Raw genomic sequence first — 20,634 nt, forward strand, 5'->3', positions numbered from 1 at the left:
GCACATGGCTGATGATTCCAACATCAGCTGATGCCACGTTTTCTGAGAGCGATGGAGGTGCCTCCAGGAAGGTACGGTTTGCCAATCAGAGCATCGAGAGGGGTAAGTGGGGGATTCTGGACTCCAAACCTGGTACAAAGAAGATCCTATTTTTAGAGAAATTGGGGACACTGGCTCATGGATCAATGCTGGTTTTGTCAGTGTCGTGGCTCTGATAAAGAGCCATATTGTGTGTTGGTGGGCTGCAAACACAGCGAGTGTTCGTGTGTCAGTGCAGCGATACTAATGGGAGTCAGGAGACCCTGTTTGGCTCACAGCATGCCACGATTATCAGGAGCTGCTAGATGTTACATCGTGTTCCCTACCTGGAGGCTGCTGGACACGAGTCATGCTTAGAAAACAAAGTGTATGAACACAAACACACACCCACACTATCACCACTCAACACTTAAACAGATTTGAAGAACCAAAGATTTACTCGTGCTGCACTTGCACTTCAAACATCTTTATAAGAATCCCCTTTATTCTCACATGCTCCTGAAATGAGGTCTGCTGTCTCTCCCACTCTTCTCCTCACACACAAACACACAAATAGCCAGCTAACACCCCTGGCTATGGCTGACTGGGTGGCTGAGATCAGAGGTGCAGATACTGCTGGCTTATGTAAAGCCTGAAGGCCTCGACAAGATGTTCAAGTTAGTCATGGTACACAGAGATCATATGTACACTAATTCTCTTACATCACCTCTAACTGGTGTAAGCTGCACCCTTAGAAGACCAGTGTCTCATAAATAAACCAAACACTTTGATTTTAAACCCAGGAAATAACATTTGTTGTTTCAGGTTTTGCAAAATAAATTAAAGAGACTTTTTTCATTCAAAGTACTGATCATGTTACTAAAATGATTTTAAGACATTAAAACCAGCTTCAAACTATTTCTGTGAACTGAGGATAGGATCTTTGACAAACTGACTGATATCTCACAACTGTAGAGCAGTTTAGCCTCTTTAGCCTTTTTTTTCAGTAGATAGAGACAGTTAATGTAAGATTATGTATTATGTCAACTTCAGCATCCACCTCCTGATAAATCATCAGTGCATCACCTGCACAGCAACAAAAAGTGTACAGATATAATTGGCAACATGCTGGAGATGACATGACAGCTCTTCAAAAGTGAAGCTAAATATTTGGAGTACCGCCTGCTTTCTACATATTAAGATGGGACATGAACCAAAATATGAAATGAAAATAAATGCTGAATACATTTTCTTTTCAGTCCATCCTTGTTCATGGACCATCTTTATTTGAACCATCCGAGGGATCTGTGACATCATCAGGAGGTTTAGGGTTTTGTTGGGAGGCAGAGTGATGCATTAGCAACTAAACCAGCTCATCCCTACAGCCCAAACTCTGACTTTATGTTTCCATGATATCATCTCCTGTTCCTGCAGCATTGTAGCTTCACTTTTGGTAAGTGGTAGGGTTAGAGACTCCATCCATCTGTATCCAAATGAGTTTTGAAGCTTTTATATCAGATCATCCGAACTTCTGTGCAGCTCAATTGCTCACGCTATCCCAACCAGTCATTCATCTTTTATCGTTTATCCTCTTCAGGATCGTGGGCAGCTGGAGTCTATCCCAGCTGTCTATGTACAACAGGCAGGGCAGATCCTGGACTGGTCGCCAGTCAATCGCAGGGCTGACACATAGAAGCAGACAACCTTTCACGCAAACACACACTTACTGGTCATTTGGAGAGACCAATTAACCTAACCAGCCTGTTTTTGGGGCTTTGGGAGGAAGCCAGAGTATCTAGAGAACCCACCTATGCACAGGGAGAACATGCAAACTCCACACAGAAAGACCGCCCTTGCCCGGACCAAGATTCCAACTGGTGACCTTCTTACTGTGAGGCAACAGCACTAACACCTGCACCATCATGCAGCCCTCACACTGTCCCTGTCCTATGTTTTTCTTTCTTTCTTTCTTTCTTTCTTTCTTTCTTTCTTTCTTTCTTTCTTTCTTTCTTTCTTTCTTTCTTAAATTGAGCAAAACACCAAACATAGGTATCAATATAGGCTAAGTGTTAAAATTTATTGAGCTTGGGCTTTTATCATCTGACAGACTGGACTACACTTCCATTTGACGACTTTCTTTGTGTATTTGCAATCCTCAGATTACTAACTACAAGATGGTGATGTCCTCTCTGAACTCTGAGCTGTTAGATAACCTTTCAAGCCTTTTCACTGATTAATTTATATCATCAATGAAGCTAAAGGCAGACATATGGCTGACAAAAGGTGGTTAGGTCTGCTTAAGTGTTGATTGTCAAATTTCAAACTGAAGTGATTTTCTATCACCCAAGAAACAAAAAGCAATACTCCAGAAATGTTGTTCCTAAGTTCAAAGTGCAAAGACAGGAAGAACAGAATTGTTGTTTGCTCTGGACATTGAGGAAATTGAACCGTCAAAGCGTCTTTGGTTGGGGGGATAAATGAGTTGGCCAGCCTTGTTTAGCAGGTGAACAAAGTTAGTTTGTCCCTTTGTGCCCTCTGCGTCTCCCTCCAAGTGTTATCTAACCACAACAACTGGAGCCGTCGCTCGGCTGGAGCGAACAAGGGGTCCAGTGTTTGTCCCGGACAGGACCGGCTGAGGGCAATTCTGCTGTCCTCTGCTCCCTCCATTCAAATCAGCGTCATGCTGTAACTGAGGAACACAGGGAACCTCTGTGGGCTGTAAGCATGTGGGTTATGTCTGAATAACCTGAACATACTCCTCTGTATGTGCTTCTTCACGTCTGTGTGGGGGTGTGCACGTGGGGGCAGAATTCATGCCTTCCTGCCTTCATATTCACACTCAGACATGCAGGTTATTATCCGATATCCAGTTGTTTTTTTCCTCGTCCTCCATTACGCCGCCTCTGTCCATGAATGAGGGGTTTGTTTGGTTTTTCCTCCAGCTTTCCGCTGTTCGCTGTTACCCCGCTTTTGCTCTCTGTTTCCTGGCGTGGACACACAGCTGTTTTTTTTCACCTCAGCCTCACAGAGGAAATGATTTCTGACTAGGGGAGGAACGACAAACTAATATATCCTACCTCTGAACCCCGCTTAGGAGCACACGGCAAACCAATCTGCTTCCAACAAGTCGAGGATGCTGCCAAAAATGTAGTTTCCATCACCTTTTACTGCAGCACAATGAGTCCTTATAAACATCTGTGGTCACTTCAGTGAGAAATTTAATATCTGATATGAGAGTGTTATTGAACTTGTAACTTTTATGTGGGTTGACGTGTGTAAATGAACAGTCTGCCAACGATGCAGCCTCTTCTGACTCTGTGCAATCTATTCAAAGAGTAGATTCACAGCTTACTGCAGGTCCTTTGGTTATCACAATGTTTTAATACTCCGATCATATCCTCCTCCTGTATTATTTTTACACAGATTGTATTTCATTGTAAACTCCTGCAGGCCTCCAGCTTCCATCCTCGCCTTGACATCCCTCTAAACACACACCACGGTTCCACTGCTCTTCTTTTTCCTTGAAACTCAACACTGGCTGCAATACAAGAACAAATTTTGACACATGCAGGTGCACACACACAAAGCGGTGTGTGTTTACTACTTTTTAAAGAGGTTGTCAGAGTCTATCATATCAGCAAAGCGGAGCCTGCTTGCCTTGGAAAGAGCGGGAGAAAGGGTCACAGCCTCGTGCTGCTTCCAGCACTGAACCCGCGGCCAAAAAGCAAATTAGCAAAGAGACACAGGGGAGGGTTTATGACTATTTATTCAATTTGCTTTTGACTAAGACAGGGGGGCTTGTATTCCCCTTTTTTCCTCCGAGCACAATGCCATCTCCTGGTGCACAATCGACCACAAAGTGAGACCAGAGTCTTGTGGAGAGACACGAGGATAGCGAGGGATGTTTTGGCGAGGGGAGAGGGGTGAATGAGAGGGCTAACCAGAATGTTCTAGGGCGTCGAATGTATGTTGACAATTCTTCAGCAGGACGAGGAAATTGCCCTTCTGTCGGGAGGGAGATGTGGAGATTGAGGGTCTTGTGACAGAGGTTAGGAGGAAGCATTTGTATGTACTCTGTGCTGTTTACATGTCCGCTAACAACACACACATGTGCTCCGTTGCTGGAGTTGTATGCGCCTATGTTTACGTCAATGCAGAAATGAGAAAATTAGTTCTGGTAAGAAAATGCCCTTCAACAACATTTGCTGCAGACAGTTTGGCTCTGATTTGTGGGCCCAGGCAGCCAGTCAGCGGAGGGCCAGCCAGAGATCGGAGCTGATGTACAGAGTGAAAGAAAGAGGCCAACTCACCTTCTTCTTGCTGCAGTAGATCTGCCATTTCTTCTCGTCTGGAAGAGCAAACATGGCCTCCCTGTTTTTATCTGTGAGGTCCAGCTCATCCTGCAACATAAAAAGAGAGGCTGTTAGGAGACGCTGTGCTGATTGATTTATATTTTACAGAAAAGTTGATTATTTTTATTTTAGAAAGTCTTAAACTAGAGAGAGAAAAAACAGACATGGTCAAGCACCATTTGGAGCAATGACTGAGAGAAACATGAGTGTTGTGACCCGAGTTTGTTGGAAACATTAAAACAATCACTGCTGCTGCTTTGATATCGCTAAAGAACAATAGAAATTTCCTCTCAACATTCAATCAACCAGACAGAAAGTCAGTGATTGTGGCACTGGAGCTCTTTCCTTTCTACCCAGGAGACCAATAAAGACTGATGTTGACAGAGGCTGGAGTGCAACTCTGGTAAATCAACAGAAACAGTTTGGTTAAGGTTAAAGAAAAGGTTGTGCTTTAGGTCAAACTTCTTATGGTCCTAAAAGTAGAAGAAAAATCCTTCTTCTGGATGTTGTCATGATTTCAAACGTGATCCACAGAAATGAGACACTCAGAATCAGCACTAGAGAGCGCACGTGGTATTAATACTTTGAAACAATTCACATGGCATCCGTTCGAGTTCGTTCCCAAACTGCAGGGGGCGGTGTATCTCAAATGCATGTCGACAACAGTCAGAGATGGGTACCTTTCACATTTGAAGCGATACAGTACCAATGCCTGGTACCTGGCAATCAGTACTGGTACTCAACAGTACCAATTTTTGGTACTTTTTTTGTTTTTATGTGGTAAAAAATATCAATTTGTTCAATCTTTTATTTTCATTTTCACATATTTATTCTTCAATATATAATCTTGCAATGTTGTGTTCATGGCCAGCATGGAAAATCACCTACTCTTCCACTCTCTCACAGTCAGAAGGATGTGTTTAGGCACATAAACATGGTACCTTTTGGTTTTACCTGAATCGGTACCCGTTGCTGTTGACAGAATTTAATTGGTACCTATTAAAGTACCTAATTCAGTACCCATCCCTAACCGCAGTATTATACTCGAGGAAAAGAAGCCTGCATTTGTTAACACTTTTTAAAACACAGCGACACATGCTTGTCTTGATGATGAAGAAGAGGAACTTCGTCCTCTTTAATACTGCTGGGACAAAAAGAAGATGAGGTGTTGGACTTGTCCTTTACATCGTAAGACGTATGAAGAGGGAGATTACACATTTTCTTGGTCTTTTATGCCTTCACGGATCAGTCTCGTGGATTTTTCCATGTTTTTTCACCCATTCCTCTTCTCTACCGAGCAGGCCGCAATTTCACACCAGGAATCATTCATCACACAGTTATCATGGTGATTTCTGTATGCCTTTTTTTTTTTTTTTTTTACTGCTGCTGAAACGACGTCATTCATTTGCACCGAGCCATTTGATGGATCTCGCAGACATGTCAAACATAAACCAAGCTTAGGATAAGGCAAAACAAAAAGTAACCCAAAATTTGTTTCCTTGTATGGCATCACATCCATTAATACTGTCCTTCTTTTTGTGCTGAACTACTGAAACCTTGATGACTTGATGCCGTATGTGGTGGCTAAACTAACAGAGTATCACCAATTGAGGTTGACAAGGGAGAGGTGAAAATTGGACATGATTTTTTTTTTTTTTTTTTAGTTATTCAATTCTTGAAAATGTAAAAAAAAAAAAACTCTACATCTGCTCAAACACACAAGAAGAAGCTTGAATTTCTTGTGCAGGGGCTTTCAGCAATCCAGGTGTGTGTGTCACTGAACCGCCCTGTTCAACACACACTGAAATTGTGAATTCCGAGGTCTGCAAACACCTATGTTTGAAGTCTATTTGGCATTTCACTGAGACACAAGTTACATCTGTCTCTGCTGCTGACTGACTTAGAGCAGAAAAGAGACACAGTGATGTCACAGGAATCACCCAAACAGCCTCTTATACCAAAATACTCCCTGCAGATACAAACCCCCCGTACTCCCTCTGGACTGTGAGTCATAATTGAGATGTTATATTCTCAAAAGCTCTTCAACCTATTTTTAGGAAGTCTTCCTCATTATGCCTTTGTTACTGTGCGCAGCATTCAAATGAGCTGCAAGGGTTCAGAGACTTTGCTGCACCGTGAACAAGCTGCTAATTAGAGAGAAGAAAGCTCCTATTTCTGCTTTTTTTTGTTTCTAGAAATACAAACACACTTGACTCATAATGCAACGACTCACCATATTCTGACATAAGGATCATAATGCATATCGTATCTTGAGGTCTTTACGCACACAAAAAGAGGTCGTGTCTGTTTGGTGCCAGGCTAACAGTTTTCCATGTTAGACTTCTCATCATGAGAGTCGACCTGATGTGAGCTGTCAAGACTGAACATCAGGCACACAACACTCTGCATGAGGCAACAGCTCATTAGAAACCTGTTTTTTACAGAGGCCCTGTAACAATACATGGCAAAACACTTCATGTTTGCACAGTGACATCTGATTCTGTCTCACAGGGAACTGGTCACCACAGACTCCGGAGGAGCGTTTTAATATTCACCCTGTTGCTTTGCTTGATTCTTCAGCTTGGTACACCAAGCCTCCTGCACCTTTTGAAATGCATATGAGACCAGGAAATGAGTCTGTGTGTGCCAGGGAGGGAAAGTAAAGTCCTGAAAAAGAGACGGATGGATCAGGGTGGAGAGATGCATGGATGGGAATAAAGTTGATGGCAGACAGAGAACGAGGAGATGTAATTCGAAAAACAGATAAGCTCCAAAAAAACAGGAGCAGGGGACGAGATATTATCGCTGTGGGGCTTTGTGCCCAAGCTCAAACTAATCTCACCATAATGGCTCTGCTACCATGACGTCAGCCAGAAGTGCCGGGCCTCCCGGGCCCCCCGTAGTGGAGATGGCCACCAGTGCCAGAGGTGGGGCCCCCCTTTTAAAGCACACCAGTGGATTCACAGGGTTTGTTTTCATCCATTCAGCTGGATGGGGTGAGCTGAGGTGGCCCACATTCCAAGTCTTCCACACCATAAGGAATGACATCATCTCTTACCGAGGCCTTTCAGCGGGATAACCAGCAGCAGCATTATTGCGGCTTTGGCCAAAGGGGAAAAATCTGGAGGGTGTGAACTTCAAGGGGGTCTAATACCGATGGAAACCACAAAGAAGCTTTAGAATCTTTGGTCAAAGCATTTTTCATCCCAGCAACGTGGATCCAATGATTAATTGTGACTCACATGTAGAGCTGGTCCTCCGGGGTCTACATTAGCAGCTCCAATAAATGTATGATGCTGCTGCTGCTGCTGCTGGTGGTGACCCCCATGAAGCTGTTAAGCTCCAAACAAGAAAACGAGCCATCTTCTCACAGCTGAACATCCAACCTCTGACACTCTGCCCTTCAATCTTTACAGATTTCAGCTTCGAGCTGGACCACGATCCTCTCTCCACATCCCAAGGCTTAGAAACCGTGGCTGAGGAACCAGCTTGTCACTGGCCTGCTGCCTGCTTCCCGGGTCAAAGCCCCGCTGGCCAAGCTGCTGCTGTTTGGAGGAGCTGATACCGGGAGCTGGTGGGGAAATCAGTGAGAATAAGACCCCTGGATTTGAACCAGATGGGAGCGAAGCCCGGCAGCTGATCTGCATGTGCCTTCTTGCTCACTGTACTGTATGACTGAGTCTCTCTGCACCACTCCACAGCCGGCCTCTCAAATTAAAAGCTTATATACAGAGGGGAGCTCTGTGTGAACGCCAGCAATGAAAATGAGGATTTAGGTGTCTGAGACGCCCAGGTTTAAGAGTCAAAGGGAGAAAGCGATCCAAGAGTTCCATTTAAAAACAGATTGATTACAGACGGCTTTATGGAAGATTTAAGGTGTATGAACAGGATAAGAGTGAGGTCTGCTACAGTGGCAGGAACAAAGGGAGAGTGGCAGGTAGGCTGTTGAAAGCTGCGTAAATAACTTAGATACATTTTGTTTGCCACTCAAATAGAAAAAGAGGAAATGCAAGACTCTTTCCTCGAGCAGAAAGCTGTGTGAAGAGTCTGCACAGCTATGACAGATGATGACTGTCAGCTAACTGGAAAGAGTTGGGTGTTATTTCGTTATCAGTGGCAAATCACTCTGGAACTTATTATTTCTTTGGCTGCATATGCAGACGGTTCCCTGAGATAAAGTGCCACAACACTTATTAAACTACATCTGCTGCACATTCACACGCTTAAGCTTGTAGGAGTCACAGAGAGTACAGCACAAAAAGCTTCTTATTCTAAATATTCCTTGACTTTTTGGGCAACAGTTTGGGTAAATTGTCCTGAAAGAAGGCAGCCTGGGTTTGAGGACATCAAGTGTCTTTTTAACATCTTTCTGTCTGCATTCTTCTTCATGCTTTGGAAACATGCACTGAATCTTTAATTTAAGTGTTGTTGGGGGAAAAAAGTGGTTGAACTGGCAGAGAGTTGGTAAAGGGAGCGTCAGAGTGATGGAGGAAGACTTTTCACTTTCCTCTTATGCAACACCCCAACCTTTCTTCCATTACCAGAGCCATTAAATCTTAGTCCAACACCACATCCGCATCACGTGGCTTCCATTCACGACCACAACAACACCCAAGAAACACCCAGTCTCCTGCTCGGTCTTCCAAAACAAAACTCTCCACTTTGCTGTGTGAAAGTCTCTTCATGTGCCCCGCTCTTCCTCCACCATCCTGCTCCGGTTAGGGATTTTACATAAAGCAAAGCTAATATTGTTACACCTGCTGCTGGAGAGGGGAAAAATAAAAACCTGAGGCCTTTTCTTTCACATTCTGCCCTGAACTGACAGTCAAACACTGCTGGTGGAATATCATGCAGACTGAGCGAGAAGATCTGTCAATCAGATTTACTCACTGAGATCTGGTGCAGAGTGGGTGCTTGAAGATCTTATTTAAAGACATTATCTAAATCACCTTTAACACCTTTAGGCCAATCAAACTGGCAGAACTTGGACACCCACCTGGATTTCCTCGTAGACAGACCACAGGTGGTGAGGATGGAAGAAAGGTTTCTGCTGAGCTAACAGTTAGTGTTGAAAGACCACACAATCCAAGACCAAGACTTTAGGGAGTCGAGGCTAAGTCAAGACCAAGACTTGCCCAAGATTAGAATGCACCGAGCCCAGGACAAGACCAAGACTTTTGGCAGTTGAAACAAAGTCAAGACCAAGACCATAAAATTCAAATTAGAAACCATGCCAAGGTTGAACAGTTAAAGAGCAGTCTCTCTTTCTTTTAAATACATTTGACAGAAAAAAACAAGGTGTCAGCAACTCTTTCAATGCATAATTCTCAAATCTTAACAAATTTGCTTGACTAAATTCTTGCAAAAATTAATACTTGTAAATTTTTAGAAGCTTGTCAGGTGTATGGATTGCTCACAACATACTTAAAACCTTAATCCAATGCCTGTCAACTGTAAAAGGAACATACTACACTGGCCACTTTGAGCTAAACTTAGAAGGTTTTTTTTTTTTTTTTTCGTTTTTTTATTAAGTTATTCTTGAAGGGTGTTTAAAGCTTGTTGAAAACAACAGATCCTACAGCCTGCCTTTACTTCAATATCAAGTAGTCTCCTCAATGGTTTGATTATGAAGCTCCAGCAGCTTGACAGGTCAATCAACCAATCAGAGACCAGGGCTAGGACTGCCTTACTTCTCTACAATCTAACTCAAATTGTAATATTTGCTCTTTAATGAATTTCCCTTCTGGGATTAATGAAGTATTTTTTTAACTTTTATCTTTATCTTTATCTTTTAAAATTTGTGAATTTGATTAACATTGTTATCATGCAAATAGTGCCAACATCCAAACCCAAAAATAAAATGAAGTTAGCGTAAGTTCATGCAGGACATGGAAGTCCAGCTGTGATCAGCTGACAGGCTGATGTTCTATCTCTAACCCCTCTCAACCAATCACAGTGTGTGTCCAACAACATGGCGGCATCTTTAAACCATGTCTTCACTCTTTTTTATCACTGCTACCTTTTTGCTACCCAGCTGCTGCTGTCTCAATAATTCCTCCTCCACCCCAGCCTCCTCCTACTAAGACTCTGTATGTATCCTGTATATATATGTAACGCCAATGCTAACTGTACCCACATGGCAATAAATAGTTCAATGTATGACAAGAGTTTTCCTGACTGAACAAAAGTAATCAGAAAAACACTGAAAATAATAAAATATTGTGTTTACTTAACTTTTCCTTCCTACTATAAACCAAGTGTGAATGAGGAGCTGAAGATGGGACGGAGGACAGTTAATGATGTTTATCAAACAGTTGTGACACAGATTAACACATATATTATACACTGTATGCATTAATGTTTCGACTGCACTGCCATGTTCCTCGGGGACTATGATGATGAAGATATGATAGTTCAAACACAACTTAAAAAAATACAACTGAACAAAACAACAGCAGAGTAAGGTCTGAATAAGTCTGCAGGATACTTTAAATATTTATCTACACCATATGGAAAGAGTGGGAGGACAGAGGGCTCGCAATAAAACATGGTAGTGAATTCAGAGCGGTGTGGGAGAACCTAAATATCCACTACTGTTGCTTAGACTACTGTAAATATCCACTCCAGGGTAAGTGCATGAAGACAGAGATGAGTTGTAGTTAGGGGTAACACAGTGGAGAGGAGAGGCAAAGTGGAAGAAGCTACGTACCACTGGGACTGAGACTGAGAAACACTTGATTTCAATTAACTAAATTTGTAGTTCTTCAACATATTTTCAAACCAAATGCTTAAAATGATACATCTGTTATATATACGCTGGGTGATGTCAGCCCTCCGTCACATACCAGCACTTTATCAGGTCTTACGAGCATTTACTTAAAAAACAAACCACAATACAAGTCTATTACGGACTGACAGGGAGCAGTAAGAGGATTAATACTCCCAACCTGTGGACTGTTGGCAGGGAGCCTTACTGCACTGTACAATCACTGATATATCTGATCAAATCAACTTTCTAAATCTAGTTTTGTGACAACTTAAGACAGGAAATAGGAGGTCAGTCAGTAAGTAGGTGTGACAGACCAGCAGGGAGTGGGAGTGGGTGTGCCTGTGTGACAGCTGACTGAGAGAGTGTGAGGCTCGCCTAAATAGGAAGTGTGTGCGGTCCAGGAATGACATCCTTTCACGTGCATGTGTGTGTATGAAGTGGCGAGTTCAGGGTGGATGTGAATGTCTTTATCTCATGTGAAGTCCTGCAGAACGGAGTGAGACAGTCTGTCTAGCCTGGTGCTGACACACACACACACACACACACACACACGGTGCATATATATCCTGTAGTCTTCTGTGGGCGAGACAGGAAAGCAAAGGAAAGACAGGCAAGATGGCAGGAAGTCATATGAGGCCTCCAGGGGACTCAGAGGAAGCTGTAGCTGCTATTAATGACCCAAACCAGATCCAGTGAGATTGTGTGTGTGTGTGTGTGTGTGTGTGTGTGTGTGTGTGTGTGTGTGTGTGTGTGTGTGTGTGTGTGTGTGTGTGTGTGTGAGTATTCATTCCTATCCAACAGCGAATCTTGGTGTTGATACACATCCACCAACGGGACCACAAGCGAAAAAAAGGTACATTCAGGAAATTCCCTCTGTCACTTTTTAAAGTAATTTTAGGAACATTTTCTACACAGTTTCTTCTGATTTAAGGGCAACAGTAATATTAGTAAAGCTTTGACTGTTTTTCTTTATCATTATAACTTGAAGATGATACATTTCTGAAAAGGGTGTTGAAGTAAACCAACAGTCAGTGAAAGAATATTGATTGATTATGATTTTATGTAATACAAAATAATAGGGCTAATATAAAGTAACCTGGTGGTTATCAGGAGAAGAATCCCAACAGGGTGCCACCATGAAGGGGTTCTGTCACCAACTATTGATTGTGTATTGTGTGCTGTTTTTATGCAGTGTTTGATTTTATTCTATAAAAGTGTTTTGATATGACATCAGTTTATTAACACAGGTTGGTGTCTGACATCCTCCTGTCCCTCTGCCAACATAACCGCCACTCCAGAGCTTTTCTATTAGTTGAACATAAACACGCATTTAACTTTGGTTAGTTAGCTAGTTTTTTTGTGGGTGGAGATATTATTAAACAACACTATATTTCATATCTAAAAGACAGATACCTTTCAAAAAAAGTGTACAGTTATGCACACATTAAGGCAGGTACTCACTACAGGATATTCAGGCTGATTTTCGTCCCCACCTCCCCTTCACGATCAAAGTCAGCAAAGGCCCAATTTTCTGATGTTTCCAAATGACATTGTGTGTGATTTTCCTGTCGTGTGGGGTGTGTTAAGGTAGATTTTGTCTTCTCCAGTGTGCTGCGGAGTGCACACCACACACTTTAAGATTATAAGAGCAGGATCTTGAGTGATCTGTCTTTTGTTATCCTGAAGTGTGCAGTCTCTAAATGTGTGGAGGTTTGAAGACTCCAGTAATGTGTGCCAGCCTTTGGATGAAAAGCTGCAAAAATGATTTCATAATTCTCAGTCTAATCCAAGTAATACTGAATAGAGCAAGTTAAAATAACATTGGCGTAGGATCAGAACAGTATCAGAATCTGCCGATATCAAAGCCCAGGAATGTTGATGTTGGTGTAAGGACTTCAAAAGTTGGATCAGAGCATCTCAAGTATTATTCATGTCACACTGCAGTGACTTATTAGCAAAAAACTATTCTGTATTCCATTGTCTTTGGCACAAAATTAACAGAAAAAAAAGTTCACATTTGGTTGTTGACACCTGATAGTCCTGGTGTTGGTAGTTTGATGTATTAACTGTGGTTGTACATGTGTGTGTGTGTGTGTGTGTGTTTGTGTGTGTGTGTGTGTGTGTGTGTGTGTGTGTGTGTGTGTGTGTGTGTGTGTGTGTGTGTGTGTGTATGTACAACTATTCCTGAACACACTGGGCAGAGACCAGCTCTGAATCATTCACCACAACCAAGAAAAGGTCAAAGAGAAACGTCTTTTTCTGAAGATTGAGCCAGAATGAACTGAACTGCTTCAAATTCCATTACAAATCACCACATCACACACACTCGTACGCACACACACACACACACACTGGGCTCACACCAATTTGCAACATTTAGATGAGTCATAATGTCCCGTCTTTGATGAGTCAGGGTCAGTAGCCTCTGTTAGACTACCGCCTCTCCTCCAGTCCAAACAATTCACCACCACTGCCAAGATAAGGTTAGCTCAGGACAGTGAGACAGCACTCAGACAGAGGTAGGAAACACCACCAGTCAGACCAATGAAATGGAAAGGAAAGGGGGAACTGAAAGGAAAGATGCGGCATCCCAGGGCATACACTATGGAGGAAACTCACTCCCTCTGGCTCAGAGGGTGGGGAACATTTCCATTCTCTTGTTATGTAACACAATTTTGATTCACATCCGTCCGGCTTACTGAAGGAACATTAGGAGAGGATTTATGTTTTCAGAGAGTACAGTGATCCTGGAAACACTTGTGGAGGGTTCGAATCAGAAAGTCTAATTTTACTAGTGCTGCTTTGGGAACACAACTAAATTGCTGGTAAAAATAAATAAATAAATAAATAAATAAATAAATAAAAACTAAAGTAATCCAATCCAGCTCCAATATGAGATCACCATCTGCAAAAACACCACAGTGCCAGCTCTGACCCCACGCCATAATCTCGCAGCCTTGGAAATTATGGACTTGTTTTTGCACTCTTTTACAACCGTGGATTTTTTTATGACTCAATAACCAATGTTTCAGAGAGCCAAAAACCTGATTTTAGGTCAGATTGGGTGATAGTAAAATCCCATTTGGTGGTATTTAGCACAGAAATCATAGCATTTTAAGACACGGGGCTACCAGCATACACCTACAGCTACAGCGATAGAGTTTACTGTAATCACTGTGATCAGATAGGTGGTGTGTAAAATACACCAGGGTCCAGGAAACAAAAAGCTTCAGGGAATCAGCTTAACCCATGTTTTAACCTGTGCTCTGCCACACTACTGTTTAGCTTCCTACTGCTCTTCTCTCCTTTTGCTTTTTGGTGGTCCAGCTCTGGTTCTATCATTACTACAAATTAAATCCAAGGAAAACTTTTTTTTAAGGTAGAGTCTGCAGGGTTTCCTATTTAAAAAAAAAAAAAAAAAAAGAATTACAGGAATAATCCTGTTCAATTGTCTCATATGGTGCCTCTTTACATGTGTGTCAGTGTCTCTGTCTGCCTCAACCCCCTCCTCTGCCTGTATGTTGATGTTTTGGTTGTTATAGGAGGTTCTTGGAATGTACATGTGCCTTTGGGTGTTGATAATTGGAAGTAGAAGAAGCTGTTATCATCATTTAACTTTTTTTACATGGTCTGGTGTTAAAAAGGCAAACTAAAAATCGCAAAAATGGTAAATACTGAAGAATCGCAATACAAATTGAATCGGTACCCCAAAAATTGTAACAGAATCAGATCACTAGAATAGCATTTTGTCCTAGCCTTATGCAGCATGGAGAAAGAAAAACACAGCCATAGTGAAATGAAACACCAAACAGATGAAGCATTTTCCTAAATCAAGGTGAAGCTGGAGAGCAGCAGGGGATGAAGAGTGACGCGAGTTGGCTTTTTGCTAACCAGGTATGTGTTAAGTAACCCAGTGATTAGCTTGGGCTAACGTGCCAAGTCAGGTGCACGGCTCTCGAGTCTCTCCCGAGCAGAAAAGTGATGCTGGGCTTGTGAGTGTGTTTACACATCTTTGTTCGAAGCTGTGGGTGTGCGTTGCCGCTGGCACTGAGCCAAGGAGGAGGATCCCAGTTTGAATGTTGTGTTAACTAACAAGTAACAAAAATTCCTGCAGACCCTTTAAAAAGACGGACAAATTTTGCTTCTAACTGCTAAACTTTACCAACCAGTATGGTTTCATCAAAGGACTTCTAGTCTCCATGCTATAAATAGGGGTGTTCATACCAACCACAGATACTAAGAAACAGCATTAAGAAATGGTCAATGTTGGTGCTGATAATCTCATTTTAAATCAAGGATTATGAACAGTAAAATAAATAACAGTAAGACTGTTCAAAGATCACTTAAAAAGTCCTCACAGGGCTTTTATATCTGACATATGTCTTCTGGCTTACATCAGATAGGAAGTTACAATAAAGTTTTGGCTTATCTCCAAAGAAATAAAGCTTTGGAAAGAGCGATACTCACATTTATAACCTCTGGTCTAGACTACTGTAACTCTTTGTGGGCTCAGAGCTGTTATTAGTCAACGTCTGAGGCCACTGCAGAATGCCCTGTTCATTTTCTGACTGGACAGAAAAGAGGAACCACAACACAGCATCGATCGTGTTGTTGGCTCTTAAAGCTCTTGATGAATTGCCATTACCTTGTCTTGCTGGGCTTTCGCAAACTCATACCCCAGCTAGCACTGAGGTCGGCCAATCAGCTGATCCTGATGTGCCTGAGGGAAGTCCTAAAACCAGGGATGATCACAGAAGTCAGTCCTATCGTGCAAAACAGCTTTCAGCGTTAAGTTAGACCTCCCCCTGCTCTTGAATGTCTTAAATCACTCTTAAAGCTTCATCTTGACTTTGGTTTTCCCTTTCAGATGAGAACAGAATCATCCAAACAAACCTGACAGCTCAATAAAACCAGTATCATGAAGGAACACATGGGATCAGAGCATCTCTAACATGGATACAATATTAAAAGCTGTGACACACAGAGGCAGCGCCTGACACAGGACAGCTGGACCATTTCCCAGAGTGGTTGGATTAAAACTGGCCCAAATTACGGGACAGAGCGAGGAAGAATGAGGCTCACACATTGGGACAGAAACAAAGCAGATCAGAAAAGAGGGCAGAGGAAAAAAAGCAGAGAGAACACACACTAATCTGATGGCTGTCAGCGCTGTATGTGCCAGATGTTGGCCCAGTAGACCTGATTCAGTTTGGGGAATTTGGCTCCATGTACTGCACACTATATCCTCTGTTATCTCCACACATAACCTGCTGCAGATGGGTGACAGAGAGGGGCTTCTGCTCAGAGATTGCACAAACTGTTTTTTTTCATTCACTACTTTTTGGGTTTCAGGTGTTTTCTGCAGCAAATTCCTGTATCAACCCACACAGGTCTCAATCCTCAATCCTCAGCTGCAGCAGTACTTTACAGTGGTTTTGTTCCCATACTCCAACTTTTAACTGTTTCATTTAATTAGAAGGAGGGTTTAAGGTACCAGACATTCAGATTTAAGAAACAAAATGTGGCTCAGCTCTCAGCTTCTTCTAGGGGAGAGTTGCAAAGGCATTAAGTCTTTGTGCATTGGACCTACGGATTTAAGTCAACATGAGAGTATGAGACCTGTTGATAAATCAGCACCTGGTGTTTTATAAAAGTCTACGGCCTTTCACCTAAATCACCTTGTCTCTTATAACTATGACTCAGTGTTTGACTGACAGATTCGACTCACGGTCTTCCTCCTAATGATGTGAATCCTGAGTGAGAAGCACTTCTTGAAACCTTGAAACCAAGCCAGACAAAAGCTCAGTCACACTTGAAATCTCTTTTCCTCCAAAACTACAGCCTTAATTAACCGCATATTAAAATCCACCACACATCCGATTGTTTTCCTCTTTTAAAACACATCCAGTCCGCAGGAGCTTAGCATATTTGGGTTAAGGCACTTAAAAAGTGTCAGCACATTGTGACCATATGCCACCTTGCACAGAAAACGCTTTGTGTTCATTGTCATCAGCTGTAACTTGTAAATGGCCTCCTGGCTGTCCCCATAAACCCTCTGTCTAAATATTGAGAAATGTTAAAACTCCCTCAGGGTGGGTAAAAGGCCATGAGTCTCCAAAAGCTTCAGAATGATTCATCAGAGCCCCTCCTCGATGACTTAAAAATGAGAGCATGTTAGCATTGATTACAGTGTTAGTAGCAGGGATTTGCCTTGATAAACATAAATAAAGCTTTCATTAGACTTGAAGCGCTGCCAGACTTCACACATGGCCTACATATCCACTATGCATGCAAAGCCTTGAACACTGATGGAAAAGAAGTGTTGAAAAATGCATCCAGATTCATAAAACAGAACCCAGAGCTGTGGCACATTTTCTGTCTTGACGTTCTGCAGCCAGCTGCAAGTGTTCTTTAATTGATTCAGTTTATTAGCTCCTCTCATGTGGTATGTGCTCTGTGTGTCCAAATCAGCTACAATTACTTCCAGGTTCATTTGCATGAGTTTGTCGAGGTGGTTAGCAGTGCAGACTGCTTTCATATGGTTTTGATGCAGACAGGAAAGCTGGTGTTTTTCTCCAGGATTCATTCCAGGACAATTGTTGTATATCTGAGGAGTTTGTACACTAGGGAGACCGACTGTTGAAGGCCATTCTCTTATATCTGGCTAGTTTTGTAAGCTTTACTCGATCACTTCAATTATTTATCCACCAAAAATGTTGCAGAGAAGTCATCACCTAATGATGACTTGGTAAATAGAGGAAACAGTCATTGTTTCTGGGCTTGTGATAAAGTCTCTTGATATCAAAGTTAGGTCGAGCACATCAGATTTGTATCTGTTTCATCTCTGCATTGTTACGTTTGGACTGCATGCTCTCTTGTCTGTCAATTCACAACAGTTGCGTGGAAAGAACCCCAGACACCTGGAATCATGACCCCAAGGAGTTCCTCACACTTTCCATCCCAATGATGCTCCTCCCCTCATTCATGTTGGGCTGTAAAACCTCAAACCTGTCGACCCCTGGCCTTGCTTTGTTTGTTAAGTCCATGTGTTGCTGTTGTATAAAGCTAAATATGATCTGGTGTCAACACATTTTATTTTGGTTTCAGTGCACAACTTCCTTAACCTTGCAGAGCAGATGGACCTGCCTGATTCAGTTTCTGAAATCCTACAGATCCATCTTACCAGGCTCCATTGACCAACAAATTCAAATTCACTCGGCTAAATTCTAAATGGCCCAATCAGGGAAGAGAGGGCGGGGCTTTGGGAGCAGATGTGACGTCAGCAGACTTTCGTTCTCGTCAGCGTTCCTTTGATTCTTAAGTTAACTTTACAAAATCGGCAACAGCCGTCTAACGCCAGCTGTTTTTGTTTTCCTGTAGTCGTTTGTCAATTGTTTCTCAGCAGCGGTGCACATCAGCTACGTCACACCATGGCTTGATGTGGATTGGTCTGTGGTGAGTGAGTCAATCAGAACGGTCGTCCAATCACAAGCTGCTGATTTTTTGAAGGTCCCCCCTCTGAAAACAAATCTGAAGAGCTGCTACCCAGATGGACTAGTGAAATATTTCTGTGGCGGATATATGAAACTGTCCGTCTGGTGTGTCAGGTTACTTCCTTTCTGCTTTGTACAAATTGATGCATCCTTGTTCTGGCATCTGGCAAACATTGAAGGCTGGTGTGTCCAATCTGGAGGGCTTTGACCTGCCAAAACCAACATGGATCTGATGTGTTTTGACTGTTGGAGTTCAAAGTTACCCACACCAAAATTTCTCTTGCCTTGATATTTGTGCATGCAAAAGCTGCAGTTCCTCTAATGTCCACTTGTGGCTCCAAATGCCTAAGACCTCCCATAAAGTCCCATTTGAGATCTCTCCTCTGCAGCAGGCCTGATGCAAAAAATGCTTTTGTCTTGCCAGCTCATTTTTCTGTTAATAAAAAATTTGAAAAGTTTGGTAACTTTTTGATAGCTTGTTAATTTCTAGAACATTGAGTTCAAGAGTTTTATTTAGGAGGCATTATTCAGCCTAAAGTCTTTATGTGGCCACAACTTGCTCACTGGTCTTTGCAGTGAAGGGTCAATGAGGGTAACGTTCATCACCGCAGTGTTTCTACTACGGCTCCGTAAATGAGATCCATGTGAGTTTCTTTCGTAAAAGAAAAAAAAGAAAAAACAATGGATAGACATAAAATACCATGTGTTCCATGTAATGTTCCAAGCAACATTAATGGCCCGAGTTACAGCCGTTGTCTTTGTGGCCAACATTTCTTAAAACAAAACTTCAGACACAGGACTTTTCTCCCTCTAACAATGTAAGCCCAGTGTGCACTGCACAGTCTCCAGACACCGTGTTGAGCCCCATTATGGACACGAAGACACGTGGAGGTGGTTTACTCCTCCGTTTGGCCCAGATCTGTCGCTCCCACTCCAGAGGCTCCACTGGGCCTCGTTCTCCTTCTCAGGAAAAGGCTTTCATAACAATAATCTCCGTCTCCCGTTGCTGTGGAAACGCTTAGTGTTATGTCTCCTCTGATTTTTCTCCACATCGTCCCCTGTAGCTTTGCTCTTCAGCTCCCTGCATTGGTTCTCAATGTCTCAGCATCACAAGCATTGTGTCAAGATCAAGCGATTGCTGTTCGATTTTTGGACGACTGGTCGAACGTGTCAGCAAGACTGATGCAGGATCAGTAAAACAGATGAAGCAACCAATGGTTCATCCAGATGACCATCCTAAGGCAGACGCAGTTCATTCGATGGTCGTCCAATCAAAGCAGGCATGAATCAAACTGACAAGGGTTGAATGATCTGGAACATCTAATAACAGGGACGTCTTTCCTCATTTCCAGTGTCCAGCGTTCAATTTCTAATTCCCACTGACGACACATTTATCCATCCATTATAGTCTAAAAGTAGCATCAGCTGGATCTTTTTCTTGAGTCCTTTTGCTATGACTGAATTAGGGATATCCGTGCAAGGTTGAAATGTGCAGACATGCCGTTTCCTGTGCTGCATTTAAGCTCAGAGGCCATTAAGCCTGCAAACTAACATTAGCAGGAGACTTTGTTCTAGTTTACTTTTAGTTAGTTGCACTGTCAGTAAGTTCAAAGGTGCAGAACATGATGTCAGTCCATGCTGCAGTTCAACATTAAAATTAATACGAGTCGTTTTTCAGAGATGGTGGTGTTTATATTTTGTCACAAGCTTGTATCTGGCTTAGTTTGATCTCTGCCAATGAAACACTGGCTATGTTTACATGTAGTCGGTATTCTGGTTAAGGTCAATATTCCAGTTTCTGAAACATCCAGAATAACTTGTTTACATGTGCGAGCAATCAAAGTGATTCCTTTTTACATGGTACGGCGATAAAAACAGTGATGCGTGGAAAACCTCATGATGCAATGCACATCAATTCCGTTCCGTCTTCTTGCTGTACCATAGTAACAGCAGCGACTCTAACAACAGCAGCAGCACGGGGGCCTTCCTGTCCTCAAAAGAC

General features: G+C 42.5%; 1 protein-coding gene across 5 annotated transcripts in view; it reads right to left on the bottom strand.

Annotated features, from left to right (window-relative positions):
• The window catches only part of daam2 (dishevelled associated activator of morphogenesis 2), a 155,697-nt gene that overhangs the window by 74,630 nt on the left and 60,433 nt on the right, over positions 1–20,634 (bottom strand). For all 5 annotated transcript variants that reach the window (XM_074692581.1, XM_074692580.1, XM_074692579.1 and 2 more), the window contains exon 3: positions 4,329–4,418. In XM_074692581.1, the coding sequence (XP_074548682.1) occupies positions 4,329–4,418 (90 nt within the window). The remainder of the gene's footprint in view (positions 1–4,328; positions 4,419–20,634) is intronic.

This window comes from Halichoeres trimaculatus, unplaced genomic scaffold, assembly GCF_033239565.1.
Source record: "Halichoeres trimaculatus isolate MK-OKI-2021-1 unplaced genomic scaffold, fHalTri1.1 fHalTri1_scaffold_17, whole genome shotgun sequence".
Taxonomy (NCBI): Eukaryota; Metazoa; Chordata; class Actinopteri; order Labriformes; family Labridae; genus Halichoeres; species Halichoeres trimaculatus.